At 45.7% G+C, this 26,563-nt stretch overlaps 1 protein-coding gene across 2 annotated transcripts in view; it reads left to right on the top strand.

Annotated features, from left to right (window-relative positions):
• LOC143292743 (short transient receptor potential channel 7-like) overlaps window positions 1-26,300 on the top strand; it is a 179,448-nt gene extending 153,148 nt beyond the window's left edge. The window contains exons 6-19 of one of the 2 annotated variants that reach the window (XM_076603280.1): window positions 221-388; window positions 3,690-3,951; window positions 4,437-4,593; window positions 5,210-5,334; window positions 6,601-6,785; window positions 10,204-10,322; window positions 11,437-11,528; window positions 15,194-15,280; window positions 18,765-18,919; window positions 19,971-20,177; window positions 23,200-23,329; window positions 24,227-24,391; window positions 25,313-25,551; window positions 25,799-26,300. In XM_076603280.1, the coding sequence (XP_076459395.1) occupies window positions 221-388; window positions 3,690-3,951; window positions 4,437-4,593; window positions 5,210-5,334; window positions 6,601-6,785; window positions 10,204-10,322; window positions 11,437-11,528; window positions 15,194-15,280; window positions 18,765-18,919; window positions 19,971-20,177; window positions 23,200-23,329; window positions 24,227-24,391; window positions 25,313-25,551; window positions 25,799-26,155 (2,448 nt within the window). In that variant the 3' untranslated portion in view covers window positions 26,156-26,300. Of the gene's footprint in view, window positions 1-220; window positions 389-3,689; window positions 3,952-4,436; window positions 4,594-5,209; window positions 5,335-6,600; window positions 6,786-10,203; window positions 10,323-11,436; window positions 11,529-12,288; window positions 12,444-15,193; window positions 15,281-18,764; window positions 18,920-19,970; window positions 20,178-23,199; window positions 23,330-24,226; window positions 24,392-25,312; window positions 25,552-25,798 lie in introns of both variants that reach the window. The other variant, XM_076603281.1, reaches the window with a different exon arrangement.
• Window positions 26,301-26,563: the final 263 nt, after the last annotated feature.

A 26,563-nucleotide genomic window follows, 5' to 3' on the forward strand; every position in this document is an offset into this window, starting at 1 on the left:
AACCTCTTCCCCACTATTACCCACGGCGTTTTGATTTTTTTTTTTTTTTTTTTTTTTTTTTTTTTTTTTGTGGTTGTCGTTCACCAGGAATCACAGTTGACCAATGAAGGTTTGGCCTCAGGTTATAATCACCAACAGTAGAAGTAGTGTGTCATCATCTGGGCATCGTTGTTATTGTTATGATCGTCGCAGTGCTTCGTGGTGGTGGTGGTTGTTTCAGTTCGTGGCGCACCCGAACTGCCAGCAGCACATGACCAGCATCTGGTACGGGTCAGAGATGGGCTTCCTGCAGTCCCTGAATGTGCTGATGCAGTTCCTCTACCTGCTGCTCTTCATCCCCCTCATCCCCTTCCTCTGCGTCACCTACGTCTTTGTGCCCGGCGGTAAGGTAATGCCTTTTCTTTCTTTTTAATTTCTTTTCTCTCTTGTGTGTGTGTGTGTGTGTGTGAATTTCATTGTTGAATGACGGGTAAGAAGGGGGAAGCATTTGTTCGGGTGTGAGGGGGAGGGAGAGTTGTGTATGGTTAGGAGTTGATTGTGGGTGGTACTTTGGTGGGTTTAGTAGTTTGGAACTGATGGGCGAAGGATGACGTTTTGAAGAGGGACAGGAAGGGGCTGCTGCTGAATCTGCCTGGTGCTTGTGTGTGTTGTGTGTGTGTGTGTGTGCGCGCGCGCGCGCGCGTGCGTGCGTGTGGGAGCCGCCGTTACTGTATGCAAGCAATTGGGGATTCTCTCCCAGTGGGTTCCAGGCCTTGCCTTGTGTCGGCTGCGAGCTTCTCCGGACGGAGTTGGGTTGTTTTGTAGCCCCGCTGGTTTCCTGAAATAAACACGTCTCTTGCCTTGAATGCAGACCAAAGTGGGTGGTGAATACAATCAATAAGTATTTTTTTACCAGCACGAGTCCGACATCGGATAAGTACCGTGAGAGAAAGTTGAAAAAAAAAATTAAGAGTGAGTGTTCACGTAGTTTCGCGTAGTCTTTTCCTGTTTGTTTTCTGTTCCCTGTCAGTCTGTTTGCGTTTGGTCCGTTCTGATTGGTGCGAAAGCTTTCAGTAAAGAATGTGAGAAAGTAAGACCAAAACCCAATTTCCAGACGTAAGAATATGAGCTCAGTCATGCACTGTTTGTCTTGGGTTCGCTATAAAGTGAGCATGCAGTCAAGTAAACTCAGCACAACGACAAATGTGTGTGTGTGTGTGTTTTGCTGTTGTTTTTGTTTGTTTGTATGTTGTTGTTGTTTGTGTGTGTGTGTGTGCTTCAGTTGAGCTGCGAGGTGTCAGTGATCATTATAACCCCTGTCAGTACTGTTAGTTGTGTTAGTGTCGAGACAGCAACATAACTATTATTCAGAAATGGCGGCAGAGTGAAGTGGGGGGAACGCGGGTGGGCAAGGAAAAACAAAATAACCAGAGAACTTGAAAGACAAGAGCCAGCCATAAGCCTGAACAGTAAATGCCCGTTTGGTGACATACGCGCCAGGGGAGGTTAATCTGTGTATTCTGACAGACTGTTCGTACCTCCCACGCCGTCTCGTTTCTCGTCATAACCCCGAGGTGAATGGGTTTTTCGTGTTGCTGTCGGTTTGGCCCGAGTTGATGGAAAGGATTTGGAAAATGCTTGTGTCGCGAGAGGGGAATCTAAAGATTGGGAAGTGTGTGTGTGTGTGTGTGTGTGTGTGTGTGTGTGTGTTAGCACGAGCACTTTCAAGCGAGAGGGTGAGTGAGAAAAGTACTGCGGAAAGACTGCATCGGACATTAGGAGTAGCAGGGGAGAATAATATGTTGGGAGGAAAAGTTGAGAGTTGCTCTTACCTCCCCTGAGCCTATCATCTCCGGCTTTTGTTGTTGTTTTCCAGAATGGCATCATCATCAACCAGCTTCGAAGTGTGTGTGTGTGTGCGTGTGCGGCGCACATATGTGTATATATGTACTTATGCAGCCTGCATGTGTGTGGTAGTGCTCGTGCCTTCAGTGGGTGCGTGGGGGAGGGGGAGGGGAGGAGAGCAGATTGGCGGGATGTTTTCTCATGCGATGTATGAATGTTTATGCGTGTGCTTGTGGTCTGAATGTTGTCGTTTGCTCATCTTTTAAGCGGAGGCTGTTCCTGTTTCATAAGGTGCATTCACCATGTTCTTTACATCATCACGTGTCGCTGTGAGTTCAGTGGTGTTTTCTGCTTGGACATGATTACCTTCACGTGCATGCGGATGCCCCGCAATGAATGCACACAGACACATGTGTGTATGTTTGTGTGCGTGCGTGTGTGTGAGAGAGAGAGAGAGAGTACAAGAGACTTTGAACTACAAATGAATGGACCAAATAATGATGAAAAAATTACCATATCATCATAATCTTCCACATAATAGCCACTGTCACTAGTATTGCCAGTACCACGATTATGATAAGATTTTTTTTTTAAAGAATGTGATGATAAAGACGATTATGATGAAAGTAATGAGAAAAGAAACATTTTACAGATATTTCTTCAGAAAGGAAAACTCTCACCAGAAAGGAAAAACGTAAGATCTGCATGTAGCTATATCTCACACACACACACACACACACACACACACACACACACACACACACACACACACAAGAGGGAGAGATCGCGAGAGAGCAGTGCCAGTCTGCATGAAAGATGACAGAATTTGTTTTTTTTTTAAAGAATGTGATGATAAAGACGATTATGATGAAAGTAATGAGAAAAGAAACATTTTACAGATATTTCTTCAGAAAGGAAAACTCTCACCAGAAAGGAAAAACGTAAGATCTGCATGTAGCTATATCACACACACACACACACACACACACACACACACACACACACACACACACACACACACACACACACACACACACACACAAAAGAGGGAGAGATCGCGAGAGAGCAGTGCCAGTCTGCATGAAAGATGACAGAATTTGTTTTTTTATAAAGCCATGTATTTTTTCTCTATCATATCTCTCTTTTAGCAACTTCTTAAACATGATTGTTGCATTTTGTTTGTCATTTTACATTAATGAATATAGAATTTGCCAAAAGAAAAAGTAGATTTTTTCAGATCGTAAATATAGCATTTGCAAACAATAAATTAAATTCAAAAGTTTTATCAGATTTATAGAGATTATCGCGTCCCCATACCTTTTTCCCCCTCCTCACACCTTCCTTGTTCCCCCTACCCCTACTTTTCTTCCCCTGCCCTCCATACCTCCCTGTATCCCTCCCTTTCTTCCCCTCCACTGACCCACCCACCCCTCCCCATCACCATACCCCCCTTCCCACAAACTAGAAGTTCATGTCGATACTGATAGCAGCATAATCTTATTTATTTGTTTAATAATTTCTTTTACGAGTTCTTCGTTTGCTGTTTATGAATAAGTTATTTGATTCTCGTGATATAAATGGTTCATCGGGGTCCCGTTTAAATTCAAGTGCAGCGTGTGAGCACAGTATAAGCTTTAAGCTTGTTGTGTCTTTTTCTCTCTGTGTGTGCGTGTGTGTGCGCATGCGTACGTGTGTGTGTGTATACGTCCGTGTGTGTGTGTGTGTAGTGCGTGCGTGCATGTGTGAGTGCGGGAGTGTGTACGCGCGCGCTTGTGTATGTGTGTGTGTCTGTCTGCGTGATGTGTAATTCACGTCTACCGTTGAACAACTCTTCCAAACCTCCCCCCAAAACCCCCCAAAACCAGATCGGCGCCATCATGCGGTGCCCGGTGACCAAGTTCATCACGCACACCACCTCCCATATGTGCTTCCTCGTGCTGCTGGCCGCGGCCACCTTCCGCATCACGGAGAGCGGAGTGACCATCACCGACACCAACGAGCTCACTGACCCCCGCTACAAGGCGCTCAGCCAGGACGAGAAGATCCAGAGCCTGCTCAAGGAGACCCTGCGGCCCGCCAGCACGCTCATCACGCACGTGCAGATCTGTATAGTCTTCTGGATCTTAGGTCAGTGGTGGTGGTGGTTTGGGTGGTGGTTGGGTTGGTGGTGTTTTTTGTTTGTTGTAGTTTTTTTTCTTTTTTGGTTGTTTGGTTTGTTTTGAGGTTCAGGAGGTTCGTTAGTTTATAAAGACGAGTGGAAGGGGGTGGGGGTGTCTGCGTGTATGTGTTTCGAATCGGACGAGACTTTCACGTTGTTGAATGAATTCTGCGATATAGAAAAGTGTTCTGTTTCATTCGGTTTATGGAGGAAGCGAGAAGTGCATATCTTGTAAAGAATTATTCAACACAAACTGGGTGCATTAAAAGGGGACTTGTCGCCTTTGTGTGTGCGTCGGGGAGGAGGGTTGCTTTTGCTGGTAGTATTGGTTAGATGGCTTTTGTATGTGTATTAGGATTTGGTTAGTTGGATATTTCTTGTTTGTCTGTCCGTTTGTTTGGTTGGTTTTGTGATTCGTGTAGACCCATGGAGAGCAGGTTGCTTTGTGTTGCAGGTCTGTTATGGATCGAGTGCAAACAGGTGTACAACTCTGGTGCCCGCAGCTACATCACAGACTACTACAACACCATGGACTTCGGGGTTCTCTCTATGTACCTCTGCTCCTACGTCCTCCGCTTCTTCACGGAGTTCAAGGTCTCCGATGCTGACAGGTCGGTTCCTGCGTCTGTCTGCTTGTCTATCCGTCCGTCCGTCTGCCTGTCTGATTGTTCTGTTGTTCGTCTGTGGCAGTTAAGGACTTAGATTTAGGTTAGTCGATTATTTGTTGTTGTGTGGAATTCTGTTTCTTGCTGTCTCTCTCTCTCTCTGTCTCTCACTCTCACTTGCTCTCTCCTTCGCACGTGCACACACACAGACACACACGCGCGCGCACACACGCACACACATGCACGCTCCTTCGCATCAGCATGCAGAGAGTTTCATACCTGCATAAATGTATGATTCCCAATAGAGATTTTTTTTTTTCATGGTAGTGTGGTGGTGCTCTCTTTAACACCATTTTCCCAGGGACAGCTCTTTTTGTGTTGCCGTTTAGTTCTTTTGCGTGGTATAAGAAGAAGTGCATGCTAGGTTGATCTTCTCATCCTAAACGTCTCATCAGTTTTTGTTACTGTTGTGGCATCAAACAAAGTTACCTGTAAAATAATGCTCTTTTTCGTGGGATGGGGGAGTGCGGAGGATTATTTCTTGTATAAGCTTTTTAGTGGGTTTTTGTTGTTGTTGTTGTTGTTGTTGTTTTAATTTGTGATATTGGTGGTTGTGTTGCAGATATTTCAATGGCACATCGTTAGCTCGCACCTACCTGTACTCGGATAACTACACGTACTTCGACCTACATATAGCCAACATCAAGTCACAGCGGGAATCCCCGCACCACTACTTCATGGAGGCTTGTTAGTTCGCTCTCTGTTTTCTCTGTCTGTCTGTCTGTGTCCCCGCCCCCTCTCTGTCTGTCTGTCTGTCTGTCTGTCTGTCTGTCTGTCTCTCTCTCTCTCTCTCTCTCTCTCTCTCTCTCTCTCTCTCTCTCTCTTTGCTCGGTATCAAACATAACGTATTCCATACAGCTTTATCCGAGCTATAATTATATGCTCCACATTTCTCATCTCTTGACATTCACCTCCAACCCCCACCCCAAACTTAAACCTATCATTTCTCCTGCTGGTGACCTCGTTTTGACCTCGACATTGACTGTAATCATCATGACCCTTTTCGTTTGTCCCGTTTTCTCTGTATTTCGATCTTGAGTTGTTGTTTCTCTGGGGGGAAAAGACACACCAGAATACCTTACAGCCATCTTTATTAAATCCAATTCCAAATTGCTTCTGTATGCAAAGGCTCGGCACTCAGGCACAGTTTCCCTTCCCACAGTCTAACGTACACGTGAACATGACAACGACTGGACGAACGTGGAAACAGGAATATAACTAAGGCTGAAAACAAACATAAAAGTAATAAAACACAACAACTCGATTTCACGTGCGATGAAATAAATCTATTTTAAATTGGATGCCATTTTCATTAAGAAACACTATTCAGATTTAAGAAACACTGAATCAATCTGATAACTATAAACTCCTCGGTTGCATGTACAATACTTAAAACGGTATTTGACTAATACGTTCACTACCATGTTTTTATAACACCTTTTTTCTTTAAGAATCCGCAGTTGAAAGTAAAAGACTTAAAACAGTGGGTATACGACTTATTAATTCACACCAGTACCCCTTTCGACTCTTAAGAATCGGCATTTCAAAGTAAAACACTAACACAATATAAAGTAAAACGCTGAAAACTGGTATTAAACTTAACTTTCTCATATTTGCACCCGCTTTTAACTTTAATAATAAATTCTCAATGAAAGTAAAAACACTTAAAACCGGGTATTAGCCTACAACTGACCTGCTCACACCTACAACCACTTTTAACCCGGGAAAAACCGCAATTCAAAGTAAAACACACCCACAGCTGGAGGTAAAACACACCCACAATTGAAAGTAAAACACACCCACAGCTGGAGGTAAAACACACCCACAATTGAAAGTAAAACACTCAAAACCGGGTCTTACTACTAACCTGCTCACACCTGCTACCTCTTTTCTGTACACATCCCGTTTCAATGAACTGACCCCAATAACTCTGGACCTGCATTGCTCGTGCAGCCCGCTTCCAGTGGGAGCCCTACGACCCGGAGATCGTGTCGGACGCGCTGTTCGCCATCGCCAACGTGATCAGCTTCGCGCGGACGACGTGGCTGATGCCGGCCTTCGAGGTGCTGGGCCCGCTGCAAATCTCCCTGGGCCGCATGATAGGGGACATCACCCGCTTCATGGTGCTCTTCACGCTGGTGAGTGAGTGGCTTCCCTTGGCTCTGCTTCTTCAGTGCAGTGTGATGCTTTGAAAGAGAAAGAGACGGTGGGAGGGAGAAATAAATAAAAGAACAATGAGGCTATGAGAGTAATTATAATGATGATAGTTTATTTCTATAGCGCCTTTCATTAAGATGGAATAGATACTAAAGGCACATCACACGAGTGCAGTATAACAGAAAAGGACCACAACAAAAAAATTCACAAAGGGGAAAGGACTGAACAACAATAAAGAGAACAAACTCTCCATTCACAAGGTACGCAACTTCGAGTCAGTGCTACTTATGCTACCGAATCAGCTAGCACACAGGTAAATAAAAGGTAGATATGAACAAATCCAGACACTTCCTCAAAAAAAAAAAAAAAAAAAAAGAAGAAGAAAAAAGAGAGAGGGTTAACTGAAGAGTTGTTGGAAGAGAAAGGCAGCAGAATGGTAAAGACGATACATTACCCGTAAGGGTCTAGCTTCGATTCCCGGTCTCGCCCTTAAAAGTCAGAGTGAGCGTTAAGTCATTCGGATGAGACGATAAAACTAGGTCCCGTGTGCAGCACGCACTTGGCGCTTTGGAAAAGAAACCATGGCAACATGAGTGTTCTGTTCTGGAAAATTTTGTTGAAGAAATCCATCTCTGAAAAGTACACAATTAAATATGCATGCATTCAAGGCTTGACTGGGTGATGTGCTGGTAAGGCATCTGCTTAGCAGCTGTGGTGTAGCGCGTATGGATTGTCTTAATGGAGTTGCGCTTCCTCGAGAAAGTGAAGCTAATGAGTTGATGCGGTGTGGGATTTAAAAAGTGTTGGTGTAGTGCGGTACTTTAAATGAGTTGTTACAGTGTAGCGCTTTTAATTAGTTGGTACTGTGTTGTGCTTGTAATTAAGAGTTTGTGCAGTGTGGCGCTTTTTATGAGTTGGTGCAGTGTGACGCTTTTGATTAAGAGTTGGTGCTGCGTGGCACTTTCAATTGGTTGGTGCAGTGTAGCACTTTTAATTAGAGTTGGTGCAGTATGGCTCTGTTAATGAGTTGGTGCAGTATGGCTCTGTTAATGAGTTGGTGCAGTGAGGCGCTTTTGATGAGCTAGGTCAGTGTGGCACTTTTAATCAAGAGTTGGTGCGGTGCGGCGCTTTTTATGAGTTTATGCAGTGTGGCGCTTAGGTGCAGTGTGATAGGTTTGTTTTGTGGGTGTGTGTTTTATGGCGCGTTAATGAGTTGTTGCGATGGTTCATCGTGAGTTATTGCAATGTAGTGTTGTTGTTTTTTAATAAGTTGTCGGAATTATACTTTGGTGCAATGTGACTTTCTAATTCATTATTGCATTGTTGTGGTTTAACTCTCTCCATACGAACGGCGAAAGAGACGACGTTAACAGCGTTTCACCCCAATTACCATCAGCAAAATATTGCAAGCGGAAGGCTCTTATACTGAAGAGGTGAATGTTGACAAAGAATGCCACAATTCTGAGGACGGAAGCTAAAGGTTGGGTCATTCAGACACCCACTGGACATCCTAGGGGTCTGTGTAGAGGAGAAGAGAGGACTGGCCGTACTGAGTGAGTTAATGAGTTGTACTTTGGTGCTTTTGTGTGACGTGACATTTTCGTGCAGTGTTGGAAAATTAGTGAGTTGTTGCAATTAGACACTTCAGTAAGTTGTTGCAGTGTGCGCTTTGGCGTCTGTTGTTGTTGTTATTTGTTGTTGTTGTTGTTTTGTTGGGGGGTTTTTTGTTGTTGTTTTTTACATCCTGGATTTATGGTGAGTTGTTGCGATGTGCAGTATAGCACTTTGGTCAACTGGTGCGATATGGTACCTTGGTGTCAGTGGGGCTCCTAGGGGAGTTTGGTGACTTGTTGCAATGGACACACTGGAGAATACTTAGGGAGTTTGGTGACTTGTTTGGTTTTTACTAGAAATGTTTGATGAATATTGCTTTATCATGCAATGTTGTAGCCTGTGTGTTTCAATTGTTTGTCCTTCGTTTGTGTGTGTGTGTGTGTGTGTGTGTGTGTGTGTGTGTGTGTGTGAACATTTGCTTCATCTTTCTAGTTTTGATCTGTGTGTGTTATGTGGGGTGTTTCTTCAGGGAAATGCTTAGCAGGAACTTTTTTTTTCTTCTTCTTCTTTTTTCTTTTTTATGTAATGTCGTAGTAGTTTGCATTATTTGATTGTTGATTTGTGTTCGTGTGTGTATATGCCTGTAAGTGCGTGTATGTGTGTGTGTCATTGAGTGAGTGCGTGAGTAGTGTGTCTGGGTATGCGGCTTGTTTGTTGGTGCATGCATACGTGCGTGCTTACATGCGCGCGCGCGCATGTGTGTGTGTGTGTGTGTGTGTGTGTGTGTGTGCGCGCACGTTGTGTGTTTTGTATGTATATATGTATGTATGTATGTACCTACGTATATATGTATGCGCATACGTGCTTGTGTTCTTTCAATTTCAATTGTCTACTTTTTTGTTATCATTATTTCGTTTTTATCTTCTTTTTTATATACCTGTTGCATTTATTGATTTAATCAACTGACATGACCTCTTTTAATTGTTCTCTCTTACCTATGTTTCAAATTATATGCATATGTTTGTGTGGGGATGTTTGAGTGAATGTTTTTAGTGCTATTGTAAAGCGCATAGATCTTCAAGAATATGCGCTATAGCAAGAAGTCTTGATAAATAAATAAATAAAAACTTGTTGCAATGGACTCATTGGAGAATACTTAGGGAGTTTGGTGACTTGTTGCAATGGACACATTGGATAATACTGAGGGGAGTTTGGTGACTTGTTGCAATGGACACATTGGATAATACTGAGGAGAGTTTGGTGACTTGTTGCAATGGACACATTGGAGAATACTGAGGAGAGTTTGGTGACTTGTTGCAATGGACACACTGGAGAATACTGAAGTGAGTTTGGTGACTTGTTGCAATGGACGCATTGGAGAATACTTAGGGAGTTTGGTGACTTGTTGCAATGGACACATTGGAGAATACTTAGGGAGTTTGGTGACTTGTTGCAATGGACACATTGGAGAATACTTAGGGAGTTTGGTGACTTGTTGCAATGGACACATCGGAAAATACTGACGGGGCTTTGGTAACATGGGTTTGTGTCACTAGACTGTGTCACCATATGGGTTAAGAAAAAGAGAAAATATTGGCATCTGTTTGACAGGTTGAGTTAAGAAAAAGAAAAACTGTTTGCGTTAGTTTGACAGGTTGTGTAAAGAGAAATTGACAAGTTGAGTTAAGAAAAAGAAAAACTATTTGCGTCAGTTTGACAGGTTGAGTTAAGAAAAAGAAAAACTATTTGCATCAGTTTGACAGGTTGAGTTAAGAAAAAGAAAAACTATTTGCATCAGTTTGGCTGCGTAGCGTGCGTTGATTCCGCGTTGCCCGTGCCTTGCAGGTGCTGTTCGCCTTCATGGTAGGGCTGCACAACCTGTACTGGTACTACGGCTCCCAGAAGATCAAGATGGACATCAACGGTACTCTGGTGTCCGTCCACGCCGCCAAGGCTTTCCAGGGGTAAGGCCATCAGTCTTCTCTGTCTCTGTCTCTCTCTGACTCTGTCTGTCTGTCTGTCTGTCTGTCTCTCTCTCTCTGTCTCTGTCTCTCTCTCTCTCTATCTATCTATCTATCTATCTGTTTTTCTTTCTTTCTTCCATTAAGATTATGTCTTATGTGTTTATTTATAATACAGTGTCCTGTATCCTCTTGTATTGTAAAGGAACTTTCAGTCAATCAGTCCGTAGATTGTCAATAATTATAATAATGTTACCCAATTCTGATAAATGCCCTCTAAATCGCGCACGCACGCACACACACACACACAGACACACACACACACACACACACACACACACACACACACACACACACACACACATCACATCACATCACATCACATCACACCTCATTGCATTATACCACATCACATCACATTGCACAGTGGAGACATGGTTTTGTAGTAGTGCGTCAGATCAGGAAGCGAATGTTCCAGCGTGAATTCTCCCTGTGACCGAGATTGTTACTTCTCCCTCCACTGGTCATTGAGTAATGGTCTTGGCGCTAGTCTTTAGGATGACATGATAAAGCAAGGTCCTGAGTGCAGCATGCACTTACCGTATATATAGAATTCACTTTGATAGTAACGCAAGTACTCGCAGAGAAAATAATTGGGTGTCTGAAACTTCAGCAATTCGCTGTCCCGGGCAGTGCAGCCTGAACTTCGCACAGAGAAATCTACAGTGACAGAGCAGTGCAAATACGATTTCAGTCACATGACGTAACTTGCACCACCTCAGAAGTACCGGGAACAGTGTAGATCACAAGAAAGGAACTGGATAGGTTTTTAAGAGCAGTTCTTTGGGAAGATGTTTAGTCAGAGTGCAGTGACGGATATCATGAGTTAATCCAAAGAATATACTAATTGTTGACGGAAGGTTACTTTGACAATTAATCATGTTTTAGTTTGTAAGATAACCTCGGGTAACTGTGTATGTTAGTGTGTATTATGTGAAACACGTGCAGGTATGTAAAATAACCTCGAGTAACTGTCTGTGTTAGCGGTGTATTGTGTGAAACACGTGCCGCCATGACATGTGCATGCCTGTGTGTTGACCCGGCCCCTTGTTTGCAGCCTGAAGCAGACGTTTGGCAGCCTGTTCTGGTCCATGTTCAGCCAAGTCAGCATCAATGACATCGTGGTCACTCACCCTAGTGCTAGCGGAGGTAAACTCACTCACCACCCGCTTCCTCCTCAGTCGTCCTGTCCTCGTGTTCCCTTGTGTTCGTGTTTTTCTGTCCCTTGTTCTGTTCGTAACGGCAGCATTGTATCTGCACTGCCACAGCTTAGCGTTTAGCCATTTGTTTCTGTCACGACTGCGGGTGAACTAAGAAGGAGGGTGGGGTTTTTTTGTTTGTTTGTTTGTCTGTCTGTTTTTTGTGCATCGGGTTGAGCGTTTTCAGCTCTAGCGTCTTTGGGATGCCAGACTCTTCTTTCGTTGTGAATCCAGGGGTTGCCTCCCGCTCGCGGAATGTCCAGCACTGTCTTCACCAATGTGAGTCCAGAATGGAGCTGGGAGGTTTACTGTTAAATTCTGATCTGCGAGGATCTGTCTCTTCTAGCATCGGCCGTTCTCTGCTTCTTTGAACAATAGATTTAATATCTGCAGTGAATGTTGATGAATCAGCATTTGGTTTTGTTTTCGGTTTGTTGTTGTTTGTTTCAGACAGCTGTTTGGTTTGACGTTTACAGTGAAGGTTAGTAGATGGGTTTTGTCCAGGATCTGATTCAGGGCTGATGCTTGTCGTTCAGTCCTGTGGTCAGCTGTGGACTCCTGGCACCGCGCGGCACACTGTCGCTGTCCTAGAGGCAGTACGGAGGCAGGTGCCGTGCTTGACTGATGCCTTCAAGCTTCTCTCTGTCCGCTTCTCTGCGTGTTTAGCGCTGTGCCGGGGCGACATTAGCACTTTGTCAGGTTGTGTTCAGTTTGCAGCAGACGTTCCTCAGCCTGTTCTGGGCCATGTTCAGCCAGCTGAGCATCACGGAAATCGCCGTCAAGCATCCCCTGTCCAACGGCGGCGCCCTGCCTCGGGAGGACAGTGCCATGCACAGCGTGAAAGGCAACTGGGGCAGCGGAGAAGGTAGGGGAGAAGGCGACAGCACATGATGATGCTGGCAGTGTGTGTGCTTCCCCTTCACCGTCCTGCACGTACCACAGGTGTACCTGCCAACACCCCCCCACCTGCCCCCTGCACCCACCCTTGTGTGTCAACACACTGACTGCTTTGTCAGATCAGTGTTTCTAACCGCAGTAGAAGTGTTGGCGTAATTCCCCTGCAGTGAGTGCTCCATCCCAAAGAACTTGCTTGCCCAGCGTATGATGATCTCTCTCAGTGCTTGTGAGCAAAAGGAGGTTCCTGTCCAGAATACCGTCACATGCATGGTAGATCTTGCACCAGAGAGTCCTCCTTTCTGCGGTATCACGTGTGGGAGGTCAGTGTATCTTCACAACAATACCTGCATGAACACGTTTTAGGTTGGTTTGTGCTTTTTTTGTATGATAACCGCTTGGTAGGAAAACCAGCTTGCGATGCATCCATCATTCTCCTTTTGACCATAAAATGAGAGAGAGATGCTGTGGTGGTAACGTGGATATTTAATGAGAACTGATGCCTTTCTAATTTTTTAGATATCCAGTGTTCAGTGGGGCAGTGTACTGGTTTCTGTAAGGTGGGTGCAAGTCTGATCTGACAACATTATATCTTTCCTACAAAGATATATGTTTCAGCTTTCATTGAATGTTGTTGTCGTTTTTTTCAGTTATTGGTATCTTATTTTCACATCATGGAATCTGCTGATGTTGATTAAGTATCCTCAGACATTTCAGTTCTGATTGCCGAATATTGCTCTTGTGTGTCAGTGACTGACGATGCTTTTTTTCAAACTATTTTCTATACGTTATATTTCACAACTGATTTTTTATATTCGCATAACTTTTACATTGATCACAAGCCTTGTTATAGTGAGTGTGTATATAAAGAAAATCATACAATTTGCTCGCCTGTTTGTTGTTCAGACGATAATGAATTCTCACTATTTCATCGAAAAGTCATCGAAAATGAGTGGGGGTGTGGGCTCTTTAAGATGGCTGGACGATACACAAAAACCAAAACCCTGAGTGTAAATTTTTAACAATGTGCACAACTACTGTCACCCTGCCTCATTCCCTCGCGTTGGGAAACTTTCAGAATGCTTCCCTTGCAGAAAGTGTGTCTTACGCCGCCGATAGCTGCCTAAAAAATGACGTGCGTCTGACAGTTTGCAAGCTGCAGTCTTTCATACAACGACTGTGACCCCGAAGACAGAGTCATAATTGTCACTGCGCAAGATTCTGATATAGTGTCCTGGACTGGCTGTCATTTAGCAACCCTTCTGACCATTGCGTTGTCTTGGGAAATGTGCAATGCACAGCGAATCTTCCAGAGCTCAGTCCGTGTTGCCTAGCGTTTCCAGCTGTCAGCGTTGTGATATCTGTAGACTGTCGGCATTTCTATGAAGGATAAACATCATTTTGCGGATGTTTTTATTCTGAAGACATCACCATAGTGACCAATTGTGTAGTTGTTACCACAAAACAAGTCGAGACCAAAAGGACTGGGAGTGTGATTTGTCGCCTGGAGTAAAACATGTGAAAATGTAAGTCAGCCTTTGCAAAAAGGATTTTCTTTTTTCGTTTAGGAGAAACGTGGACTAAAATCATTTTAAAGTAATCTTTGGATGATGCAAGCAACATGTTTGGAGATTGATAAGCAATGCAGGCATGGTGTTTAAAAATAGATGACCAGTCCAAGCTTGAGTCAGTAGAAATAGATATCCGTTACAGGCATGAGTGGTTTGAAACAACCAGTGCAGGTTTGAGTGGTCAAACTTAAATGACCAGTGAAGGCTTGGATTGTCAGAAATAAATAACCAGTGAAAGCTTTGGTGGTCAGAAATAGATAACCAGTGCAGTCTTAAGTGGTCGACAAATCAGAAAACCAGTGCAGGGTGTGACTACTGTGATTGTTCAGAATTAAGTAACCAAATCAGGCTTGTGAGTATTAATGCTTAAAGGCTTTTGAATATTCAAACCTACATACCCAATGCAGCCTTCAGTGTGTAGACCTAGACAATGCAGTCTTGAGTGTTTAGAAACAGATCACCAGTGCAGCTTTGAGTGTCAAACAATAACCATCATAGATTTTAGTGTTTTGGCCTACACAGCCAATGCAGCATTGATCGTTCAAACAACGGAGATCCATTGCAGGGTTTCTGAGTGTTCAGACCTAGATAACTAATGCAGGCTTTTGAGTGTTCAGACAGAGATGATAACCTGAGTGTTCCAAAACTGGTAACCACTACAGGTTTGAATGTCCAGAAGTAGATAAACAGTATGAGTATATGGAAATAGATATGTCTTCAGAATCAGGTGGCTAAAGCAGGATTGGGTGTTCAGAAAGAGATACCCATATGGGCTTGAGAACTCAGGTGACTGTTGCTACCTGGGCGTTCAGCTATAGATGACCAGTGTGGAACCGAGTGTTTGTTCAGACAATTTAATATTCAAACCCAGAGAAGAACCAATGCAGCTTTGAGTACTCAGCACTAGATAACCAGTGCAGGCTTGCGAGTGGTATGAATGCCTGCAGGCTTTTTTTTCGTGTGTGTTTATATGTGTATGTGTGAGTGTTCAAACTAACAGCTAACCAGGGCAGGCTTGTGGGTGTTATTAATACCTTGCAGGCTTTTGGGTGTTGAGATACTAGACATAACCAGCGCATGTGCTGCATGGCGGTGGCATGTTCTGACCTTGCCCTTGTGGTGTGTGTGTGTGTGCGTGGACTGTATCCAGTGCGCCACTGCCTGGCCCTGGACCTGGAGCGCACCAAGATTTACTGCACCGACTCCCCGTCCCACTCGGCTGACCCCCGCACGGCAGGTAACACCCCACCTGTGCTCACCTGTGTCCCTGTGTCGCTCTGCCTGTGGTCTGCTGTGTTGTGCTGTGCTGAGGTGTGGTGAGGTGTCGAAGTGCCGCTCTATGAGGAAATGTGCATTTCGTTCCACCTGTGTGTAGTTTGGAAACAGAGTCGTCATTAGTTAACCCTAGTCCAAGCGAAATTTTGCGGTCTTATCATCCTGGTCTTCTTCACCATCTTTCGATGATTTGGTATTGACCTTTAGCTTTTGTTATTCTGATTCTGTTTACTTTTGTTTTTACTGATTTTCTTGGGCTGTTTCTTGACTTACTTCTCTTGGTCATTATTTGACTTTGTCATTTGATCTTTTTGTCTTGTTTTAGGATATTTTTATCTTGTACTTGATCTTTTCTGATTTTATTACCAGATTTTGTTTCTTTCGTTTTGCCCATTCTTCTCATCTAGATAGTGTGCTTTTTTTTCTTTCCTTTGTTTTCTTTTTTTACTTGATCTTGCTACTCTGTCACTCATCTTGTCTCACGAACTCATTACTTTGTTGTTTACCATGCAGCTTCGCTGCTTGATCCTGTTGTATTACTTGTTGCCTCATCTTATTACCTTTTTACGTATACTTTGTGATATCATGTCGTTACTTGTTGCCTTGTAATATGTTCTCACTTCTTCGTTATTTGTTATATCATCTTGTTGCCTTGCCTTCTTCCCTATCTTCTTACTTATCTTGATACTTGATATTTATGATGTTACCCGGTATTATTAATCTTATACGATATCATGTGATCTTGTCCGGCTTGATCTTGTCACTTAATTACTTATAATTATTGTTTATTGATCTTACTATTTTGTTACCACATCTTATTACCTTATCACTTGAGATTTAGTTGTCTAATTGTCATCAACATCAAGGGCTTTGTGCCAAAAACAGTAGACACTGCCATCAGGATCAAGGGCGCTGTGCCAAACCCAGCAAAAACGGTCATCCACATTAATGGTTTATGCCTAAAACAGTAGACACCGTCATCATCATCAAGGATTTTGTGCCCAAAACAGAAAGCACTGGCATCAACATCAAGGACTTTGTGCCGCACTTGCATTAACATTGAGGGCTTTGTGCCAAATTAGCAAACATTGTCATCATCATCAATGGTTTTGTGCCAAAAGCAGCAAACAGTGCCATCCACACCAGCAGCTTTCGCCAAAAGCAGCAAAGTCTGTAGTCTATCACCAGGGCTTTGTACCAAAAGCAGCAAACACTGTAGTCTATCATCAGGGCTTTGTAACAAAAGCAGCAAACACTGTAGTGTATCATCAGGGCCGGCTTTGTACCAAAAGCAGCAAACAGTGCCACCCACACCAGCAGTTTTCGCCAAAAGCAGCGAACACTACAGTCATCAGGGCTTTGTACCAAAAGCAGCGAATACTGTAGTCTATCATCAGGGCTTTGTACCAAAAACAGCAAACACTGTAGTCTATTATCAGGGCTTTGTACCAAAAGCAGTAAACTTTACAGTCTATCGCCAGGGCTTTGTACCAAAAACAGCAAACACTGTAGTCTGTCATCAGGGCTTTGTACCAAATACAGCAAACACTGTCGTGTATCAGCAGGGCTTTGTACCAAAAAACAGTAAACGTTACAGTCTATCGTCAAGGCTTTGTACCAAAAACAGCAAACTCTGTAGTCTATCATCAGGGCTTTGTACCAAAAGCAGTAAACGCTACAGTCTATCATCAGGGCTTTGCACCAAAAGAAGCAAACACTGTAGTCTATCATCAGGGCTTTGTACCAAAAGCAGCAAACACTGTAGTCTATCATCAGGGCTTTGCACCAAAAGAAGCAAACACTGTAGTCTATCATCAGGGCTTTGCACCAAAAGAAGCAAACACTGTAGTCTATCATCAGGGCTTTGTACCAAAAGCAGCAAACACTGTAGTCTATCATCAGGGCTTTGCACCAAAAGAAGCAAACACTGTAGTCTATCATCAGGGCTTTGCACCAAAAGCATAAAACACTGTAGTCTATCATCAGGACTTTGCACCAAAAGCAAGTGGGGGTGGGGGGTCCCTTCATCAGGCAACCAGTGGAAGTGGAGGGAGAGTCCTGCTGGGCCACCCTTTTTTCCTTTCAGCCTGGCTGAGTTCTGTGGAGCAATCGATTCCTGTTTTGGCCAGCACACAGTGGCAAAGGGTTGTCTGCCCATGTCTCGCTTCCTTTTGTGGAAATGCCCAGTTAACGACAAATTTGTTTAATGAAAGAAGTGGAATATGCATGTATGTTTTGCTGTTTTCGCTCTTTTTTTAACATCCAGTCCTTAGGAATAAAAAGGAAAAGATGAAATCAGAGTAATCAGAAAAAGCATGAATAAGACAGTGACAAAGAAAAAAAATGCATTGTACTCTCACACACATACATACACACGTATGAATGTGCATAGATACTGCACGCACAACAAAAAGTGAAAAACAGACATGAATTTGGATATACACATGTACACATATATGTGCATGATGGATATACAAACATAGAGACAGATCGAGAAGGAAGAACTAGTTTAAAATAGTTTATCGCGTGCTTGTGTGCATGTATGTGGGCGTGTCTGTGTCTGTGTGGTTAGGGAAGGGTTTGGAGCCAGTCTGGCAAGCTCGGTCGCCAAATGGAGGAAATTATGCAACCGCAGTCTGAATTATCATCTTTCTGGGATGTGTGTGCGTGTGTCTGCACGAAGGCGTGAGGGGCAGAGTGGGTGGGTGTATGCATGTATGTGTGTGTGTATATTGTAAATACACACACAGACATGCACCCAGAGCAAGACCAGTGAAAAACACATCAGGCAGGTTGGGGAATAGGTTCAGTTAACTCTCCCTTTCGTCACGGTCAGAAAAATAGATTGACGTTAAAATGAAGTGCTGAACTCGATTGACCGTTGCACCTCCCTCCCCCCCCCTCTCTCTCTCTCTCCTCTCTCTACTACTCTCTCTCTCTCCCTCCCTCTCTCTCTCTCTCTCTCACTCACTCATTCTCTCTCTCAGTTTGTTACTTGTATTTTTATGTGGTGTTTATATGATTACTATGTTCACATACCCCTTCATAAGGGACCTTGGCCTATACATGAACAAACCATATTGAATCTTGAATCTCTCATTCCCTCTTTCTCCCCCTCTCTCTCTCTCTCTCTCTCTCTCTCTCTCTCTCCCTCCCTCCCTCTCTTGTCCTCTCTCTCTCCCTCTCTCTCCCTCCTCTCTCTCTCCCTCTCTCTCTCCCTCCCTCCCTCTCTCCCTCCCTCCCTCTCTCTCCCTCCCTCCCTCTCACTCTCCCTCCCTCTCACTCTCCCTCCCTCTCTCTATCCCTCTCTCTCTCCCTCCCTCCCTCTCTGTCTCTCTCTCTCCCTCTCTCTCTCCCACCCTCTCTCTCTCCCCCCCCCCTCTCTCTCTCTCTCCCTCTATCTCCCTCTCTCTCACCTGTCTGTCTCACCCTGTGTGTGCAAACAGTGTACACGGACGAGCGTACCTCCCCCACGGTCAGCAGCACCTCCCTGGTGGAGACGGTGGGCATGTATCTGTTCGGCATCTACCACGTCGTCATCATCATCGTCCTCATCAACATGCTCATCGCCATGATGAGTCACAGCTTCGAGGACATACAGGTATATAGGAGCCTTTTGTGTATGTGTGTGTGGGGCGGGGCGTGGGGGGGTATTGTGTTGTTGTTCATCATCGTTCTCGTCTGCATGCTCATCGGTATGATGAGCCACAGCTTCGAGGAGTTACAGGTATGTAGGAGCCTTTGGGTTTGTTTTTTGTGTGTGTTTGTTTTGATGATTTATGTTGTTGCTTCGGGTGTTCTAGAATCATCACAGTTCTTCTTATTTCAGCAGTCGTAGCATTTGCTGCTCTTTCATCAACGTCAGATACCATTGTTGCTGCTGCAGTTACTACTGCCGCTGCTGTTGCTGCTTCTTCTTTTTTTTCTTCTGATATGTCACAACCACTGTTAAAGCAGCTGTCTAACACCAGCAAGAGAATTAAGTCGTTGTTCTCATTGCCACCACCGCCACAACGCCAGCAGTACGACAAACAAACAAACAAAAAGTTTAAAATGCTGTGGATCTAGCAAAATGGGTGTCGTCGCATGGACACATCACCCTTCCTCACAAATGTCTGAACAGTAACATGAAAAGACAGAATACGTACCTGGAAAGCATAATGTAGAACGCACACCTCCATCACAGCCGCAACTGTTTTTCTCTATAATGATTCCACCCCTTCCCACCTCCCAATTTCCCATTCCTGAAAATGATATAAAAATTCCTAAATTCGGATGCCGATAAAGATCGCCACTTAAAACATGCCAATACATGTTTATTCCATGGCCTACCCTTCCACAGAGCTTTGAAGAAATCCATCGATGTTTTCTCTTGATACCACACTTCAACTGTTACTTTCTTCCCCATCGCCCAATGGTAAAGAATATTTAAGCATTCCATGTATCTGGATTCCGATTCGGATCAGCAATAAAACTTTATCTGATAATCCTTTGCCAATACCCGACACTTCGACAAAATTTGAGGAAAATCGCTCCACATCTGTTTTTTTCTGCGAAACCCTGCTGACAGACGAAGGAAGAAACAAATAAATCGGAGTGAAGACGTAAAAAAAAACATGCAACACTGGCGAGGGTAACTGTTGCACGTGCAGACGGACTGTGACGTGGAGTGGAAGTTCGCGCGCACCAAGCTGTGGCTGAACTACATGGACGAGGGCAGCACCCTGCCCGTGCCCTTCAACATGCTGCCCACGCCCAAGTCCTTCTTCTACGGCTGGCAGTCCTGCAAGGAGATGTTCTGCAACCACACCGACGACAGCTTCCAGCTCTCCACCAAAGGCAAACTGACTTTTCTCAAGGTGGGTTTTGCCGAGATGTACTGCAGGGAGGAGCAACATAGGGAGGTGGGGGTGTTGATTTGAAAATAGATTGCTTTGTACATTTGTCATATCGTTGATTTTGTTGTTGTGTTTGTTCACTGCAGCGTGATTTTTTTTTCTTGCTTTGTACATTTTTTTGGGGGGGTGGGGGGTCGAGGAAGGTAATATATTGGTAGTGATATTGTATTGATAATTAACTGCTCAGTGATGCGTGTTCTGGTTCCCCCAACAGTACAACTGATCATGGTTAGAGGCATGGTGCAATCCTGACACTTTCGAGTAGGTCACTTTTCGATCCCGCACATGTAGAGACTGGAAAAATGTTGAGATGGACCACTGTTGACAGTTTCGCGCAAAACAGATCAGTGGGACGGTTTGTTTAGGATTCACCCGGTGAGTGCAGGGAGTGCAGGTTTACCCCTGGGAGGTGTTTCACAGGGATGGCAGGTTTACCTGAGAGGTGTCACAGCGAAGTGCAGGTTTACTTGAAATGTGTCACAGCGGAGTGCAGGTTTACCTGAGATGTGTCAAAGCAGAGTGCAGGTTAACGTGAGAGATGTCATAGCAGAGTGCAGGTTTACGTGAGATGTGTCACAGCAGAGTGCAGGTTAACCTGAGAGGTGTCATAGCAGAGTGCAGGTATACCTGAGATGTGTCACAGCGGAGTGCAGGTTTACCTGAGAGGTGTCACAGCAGAGTGCAGGTTAACGTGAGAGGTGTCATAGCAGAGTGCAGGTTTACGTGAGATGTGTCACAGCAGAGTGCAGGTTAACCTGAGAGGTGTCATAGCAGAGTGCAGGTATACCTGAGATGTGTCACAGCAGAGTGCAGGTTTACCTGAGAGGTGTCACAGCGGAGTGCAGGTTAACGTAAGATGTGTCGAAGCAGAGTGCAGGTTAACCTGAGAGGTGTCATAGCAGAGTGCAGATTTACTTGAAATGTGTCACAGCAGAGTGCAGGTTTACCTGAGATGTGTCATAGCAGAGTGCAGGTTTACGTGAGATGTGTCACAGCAGAGTGCAGGTTTACCTGAGAGGTGTCACAGCAGAGTGCAGGTTTACCTGAGAGGTGTCACAGCAGAGTGCAGGTTTACGTGAGATGTGTCACAGCAGAGTGCAGGTTTACGTGAGATGTGTCACAGCGGAGTGCAGGTTTACGTGAGATGTGTCACAGCGGAGTGCAGGTTTACTTGAGATGTGTCAAAGCAGAGTGCAGGTTTACGTGAGAGGTGTCATAGCAGAGTGCAGGTTTACGTGAGATGTGTCACAGCAGAGTGCAGGTTTACGTGAGATGTGTCATAGCAGAGTGCAGGTTTACGTGAGAGGTGTCACAGCAGAGTGCAGGTTTACGTGAGATGTGTCACAGCGGAGTGCAGGTTTACTTGAGATGTGTCAAAGCAGAGTGCAGGTTTACGTGAGAGGTGTCATAGCAGAGTGCAGGTTTACGTGAGATGTGTCACAGCAGAGTGCAGGTTTACGTGAGAGGTGTCATAGCAGAGTGCAGGTTTACGTGAGATGTGTCACAGCAGAGTGCAGGTTTACGTGAGATGTGTCACAGCAGAGTGCAGGTTAACCTGAGAGGTGTCATAGCAGAGTGCAGGTTAACGTGAGAGGTGTCATAGCAGAGTGCAGGTTAACCTGAGAGGTGTCATAGCAGAGTGCAGGTATACCTGAGAGGTGTCATAGCAGAGTGCAGGTTTACGTGAGATGTGTCACAGCAGAGTGCAGGTTAACCTGAGAGGTGTCATAGCGGAGTGCAGGTTTACCTGAGATGTGTCAAAGCAGAGTGCAGGTTAACGTGAGAGGTGTCATAGCAGAGTGCAGGTTTACGTGAGATGTGTCACAGCGGAGTGCAGGTTAACCTGAGAGGTGTCATAGCAGAGTGCAGGTTTACCTGAGATGTGTCACAGCGGAGTGCAGGTTTACCTGAGAGGTGTCATAGCAGAGTGCAGGTTTACCTGAGAGGTGTCATAGCGGAGTGCAGGTTTACCTGAGATGTTTGAAACACGGAATGCAGATCTACCTCAGAGATATTTCACAGTGAAGTGCACATTTGCTGGAGAGATATATTTCACATTTGCCCAAGAGATATTCCATAGCGGAGTACAGGTGTACCACAGAGATGGTTCACAGCGGACCGCAGACAGGTGTTTGGTGGCGGAGTGCAGGTTTACCTCACCGGAGAGGTGTTTCATAGGCGCTACATGGTTAGTGACGTGGCGCCGTGGAAACATCTACCTGGTGGCGTAAAGTTCACGTGACTGCACGCACACACTGGCGACGTCGGTCCTACTGCAAGGGCCCCTCCAGAAGGTATGCACACACCTACCCGAGGACTGTTATTATCTTTTTCCGTGAGTTGAATTGTGTGGGGGGGGGGGGGGGGGGGGTATTACCTGTTCTTGGAGAAGTTCTCGAAAAGAACTTTCTGCAGCTGGTGACGATGCTTGTCCATTGTTGTTGTTCTTGCTGTTGTTTCAGAGAGAAGGATAAAGGGGCGCCGTTGTTGTTTCTGTTATGAAGAAAGTGTCGTCATCACCGCTGTTTCTCTGTTGTTTTTCTGCACCGTTTTCATTGTTTAATTGCTGGTTGGTATGGTTATGAGTTTTCGGATGATGATGTACAGGTTTGGTTTGATATGTCTGGGTGTTTGCTCGCGCAACAGTGTGTGTGCATTTACGCCTGTGTGCAAATATATGCACGCACATGTGTGTGTAAGTTTGCGTGCGAATGACTGTGTGTTTGCGCGCACGCGTATGCTTGCATGCACGTGTGTGTGTTTGTGTGGGTGGGTGGGTGTGTAGGTCTGTATCTATGTGCGTGTACCTGTGCCGCGGTAAGCGGGTATGTGTGTGTGTGTGTGTGTGTGTGTGTGTGTGTGTGTGTGTGTGTGTGTGTGTTCCTTCGTTCTTTTGTTTAACGTCTATGATTGTACAATTGTTATTTTAGACGAAAATGTGTGTGCGCGTGCGTGCGTGGTGTGTGTGTGTGTGTGTGTGCAGCAACGGCGGGAGAATGTGTGCAAGACCCTGGAGCTGAAGCCGGACGAGACATCGTACTCGGACATCATGCACCGCCTGGTGAAGCGATACCTCTTCAAGCTGGAGAGGGCCAAGGACGAGAAGGAGAACGGTCAGTGATGTGGGGATGACGTTCAGATGCCCTGGCAGTTTTGTTGTTTTGTTGTTGTTGTTGTTGTTGTAATTGGTCTTGTTAGGTGGTTGTTTCTATGTTTATGTCTGGTTTCCAGAGATTTGATTTTTTTTTCTTTTACTTAAATTGCTTTACAAAATTTACAATAAACGAAATGGTTTGCAGTGTAGATATTCAGGGAAGCCTTTTGCGTTCTGTTTTCGTTTGTTAGTTTGTTTTTCTGTTGTTGTTTTTTGTGGGGGGGGGGGGTTCTTGTTGTTTCTTTCTGGGGTATGGTTTCCACACAGGGGTTAACATGCTTTTCAGGTTTAACAAGAAAGATTGATGTCAATTGTGTCGGTATATGCAGGAGTCCATCATACATAGATTCATTCCCGCACATCATCTTTTCATACGTCTCGCGATCCCTTCCCAACCCATTCCCACTCGTCTCCATCCCATTCCATCTGATCACACACATTCTCTCTCTCTCACACACACACACACACACACACACACCCACCACAACATAATATACACTGCACTACACCGCACTACACCACACACACACACACACACACACACACACACACACACACACACACCCACCACAACATAATATACACTGCACTACACCGCACTACACCACACACACACACACACACACACACACACACACACACACACACACACACACCACAACATAATATACACTACACTACACTACACTACACACACACACACACACACACACACACACACACACACACACACACACACACACACACACACACACACACACACACACACACACACACACACACACACACACACACACACACACACCACCCACCCATCCCCACACACAGACTGACTGTGATGAGTGCCTGCTGACAGTGAAGGACGGGCACGCCAACCTGAGGGGGGAGGACGTGGAGATCTGGGACCCCACAGCGGAGGACGGCCCCCCACCCCCCGTCCCGGACACGCCCTCCCGCATCCCCTACGCCACCCCTCCCATCGCCGAGGAGGAGGAGGAGGAGGGCCACGGGGATCGGAAAGGTGGTGGTGTGTTTTGTGTGTGTGTGTGTGTGTGTGTGTGTGGTGTATTTGTGAGCATGGTTTGGTTTGTGTGTGTGTGGTGTGTGTGTGTGTGTGTGTGGTGTATTTGTGAGCGTGGTTTGGTTTGCGTGTGTGTGTCTGTGTGTGGTGTATTTGTGAGCGTGGTTTGTGTATCTGTGTGTATGGTTTATTTGTGAGCATGGTTTGTGTGTATGTGTTAGTGTAGTGTAATTGTGAGCGTGGTTTGTGTGTGTGTCTGTGTCTGTGTGCATGCGTGCGAGCGCGCACGTGTGTGTGTGTGACATGAACAGGCAGTTGGTAGCAATGCTGTCTGATGACAGTGTCAGGCAGTGACGTGATAAAACGTTCGGTACATGCCTTGGTGTGTTAGCAAGAAAACGTGAAACACGGCCTCCTGTGAAGAATGTCACGGACGAAACATACATTCGCTGGTCTTGTGTCGGCGACACCGTTTACCATCCTGTCATTGACTGTGTTAGTGACACGACATGTACCACTGACTGTGTTAGCGACACGACACGTACCACTGACTGTGTTAGAGCGACACGACATGTACCACTGTGTTAGCGACACGACGTGTACCACTGACTGTGTTAGCGACACGACGTGTACCACTGACTTTGTCAGCGACACGACACGTACCACTGACTGTGTTAGCGACACGGCATTCTATCTTCTCGCGTGCTGACCCAGTTACGACCAAAACAATGTTCAAACTTCAAACTTCAGTCAATCGAAATGTGTCAAGAGTCGCACCCACATAGGAACAACACACCCATAAATTGATAAAAAATAATAATATAATTTAAAACAGCTGCAACAGAAATCTCACCGTCTTGTCTGACCTCCGACCTCTCCTCCCTACCCCTCCACTCCGCCCCCTCCTTCCTTCCGCCACAGATCGCCGCGGGTCCTTCAAGGGCAAGCGCAAGAGCTCCACCCGGCCCCACCCGCGGCGGACATCCACAGGGGTGGTTCCCCTGGCGACCACCCTGGCCATCCCCCAGCTGGACGGCATCCAGCGCTCCCAGAAGCTGCTGGACGTCAGGCTGCAGCACCTGCAGGCCAACAACAAGGACAACAACCGTATGATGGACGACGTGGAGTTCATCAGGCGTCTCATGGCAGAGAACCAGAAGGTGGGCAATCCGGGGGGATGGGGGTGAGGGGGGGTGTTGCGGGTGAGAGAGAGAGATGGGGGGGGGCGAGAACCAGAAGGAAGTGTCGCCAATTGAGAGAGATTTTTAAAATTATATATGTGAGAGTGTGTGAATGTGAGTGTATTGTGTGTGTGTGTGTGTGTGTGTGTCAGTCCAGTCTGTGTGAGTGTTGGCAGTGTGGTGACAACGATGAGGGCTAACCCCCCATGAATGCCGGTGTCACCAGGCGCTGTGCAACGTGGTTCAGGCCCTAGGCAACATCCAGGGGGAGATCGTCAACCTGGCCCAGTGCCTCAAGCCCTCCACCTCCAGACAGCAAGCCCTCCCCCCGACTCAGAGCCTGGGGAGCGGGGGAAAAACCACCTCCGCTTCCTCTTCCCCTCCCCCCACGGGCAACGCCCATACCCCCTTCCTCCACCACATAGCCCAGCTGTCACAGCCCGTGGTGGTGGTGCAGCCGCCACCTCCATCGCTGGTGAACGCCATGTCTGCTGGCGGCGGGGGCCACAACAACGTGCACGGCGCGCCGGCCAGGGGCAAGCGGGGCTCTGGACCCGACGACGACGCGGAGAGCAAGGTCTGACGACGGCTGCCACACCACCGTTTGCTGTTGACAACGAGGATGACAAGAAGCGTTTGTTGTTGTCTGTGCTGACTGGCCTTCCTTTCGTCCCCTGCCGGGCAGCGTCACCACGGCTGCTGCCGCTGGCTGCTGTGCTGAAAGGAAATCTGTGCAATGGTGATGACAAGAAGCGGTTGTTGTTGTTGTTCGTTGTTGCTCCTCCTATTACCACTATTACACTGGGTCTTATTATATACAGGCAGAGGTACACTGACGGTGCGCCCTGACTCTGTGTGTGTACGTGTGTGTGGGTGTGTGTGTTCAACTTTGTACTGGGGTGGGGGTGTGAAGAAGACAGGTTCAGCTTGACATCCACGTCAACGAAGAACTCAGGACTTGAAGTGATGATTTTTTCTTTCTTTTCTTTTT

Source organism: Babylonia areolata, chromosome 18 (assembly GCF_041734735.1).
Source record: "Babylonia areolata isolate BAREFJ2019XMU chromosome 18, ASM4173473v1, whole genome shotgun sequence".
Taxonomy (NCBI): domain Eukaryota; kingdom Metazoa; phylum Mollusca; class Gastropoda; order Neogastropoda; family Buccinidae; genus Babylonia; species Babylonia areolata.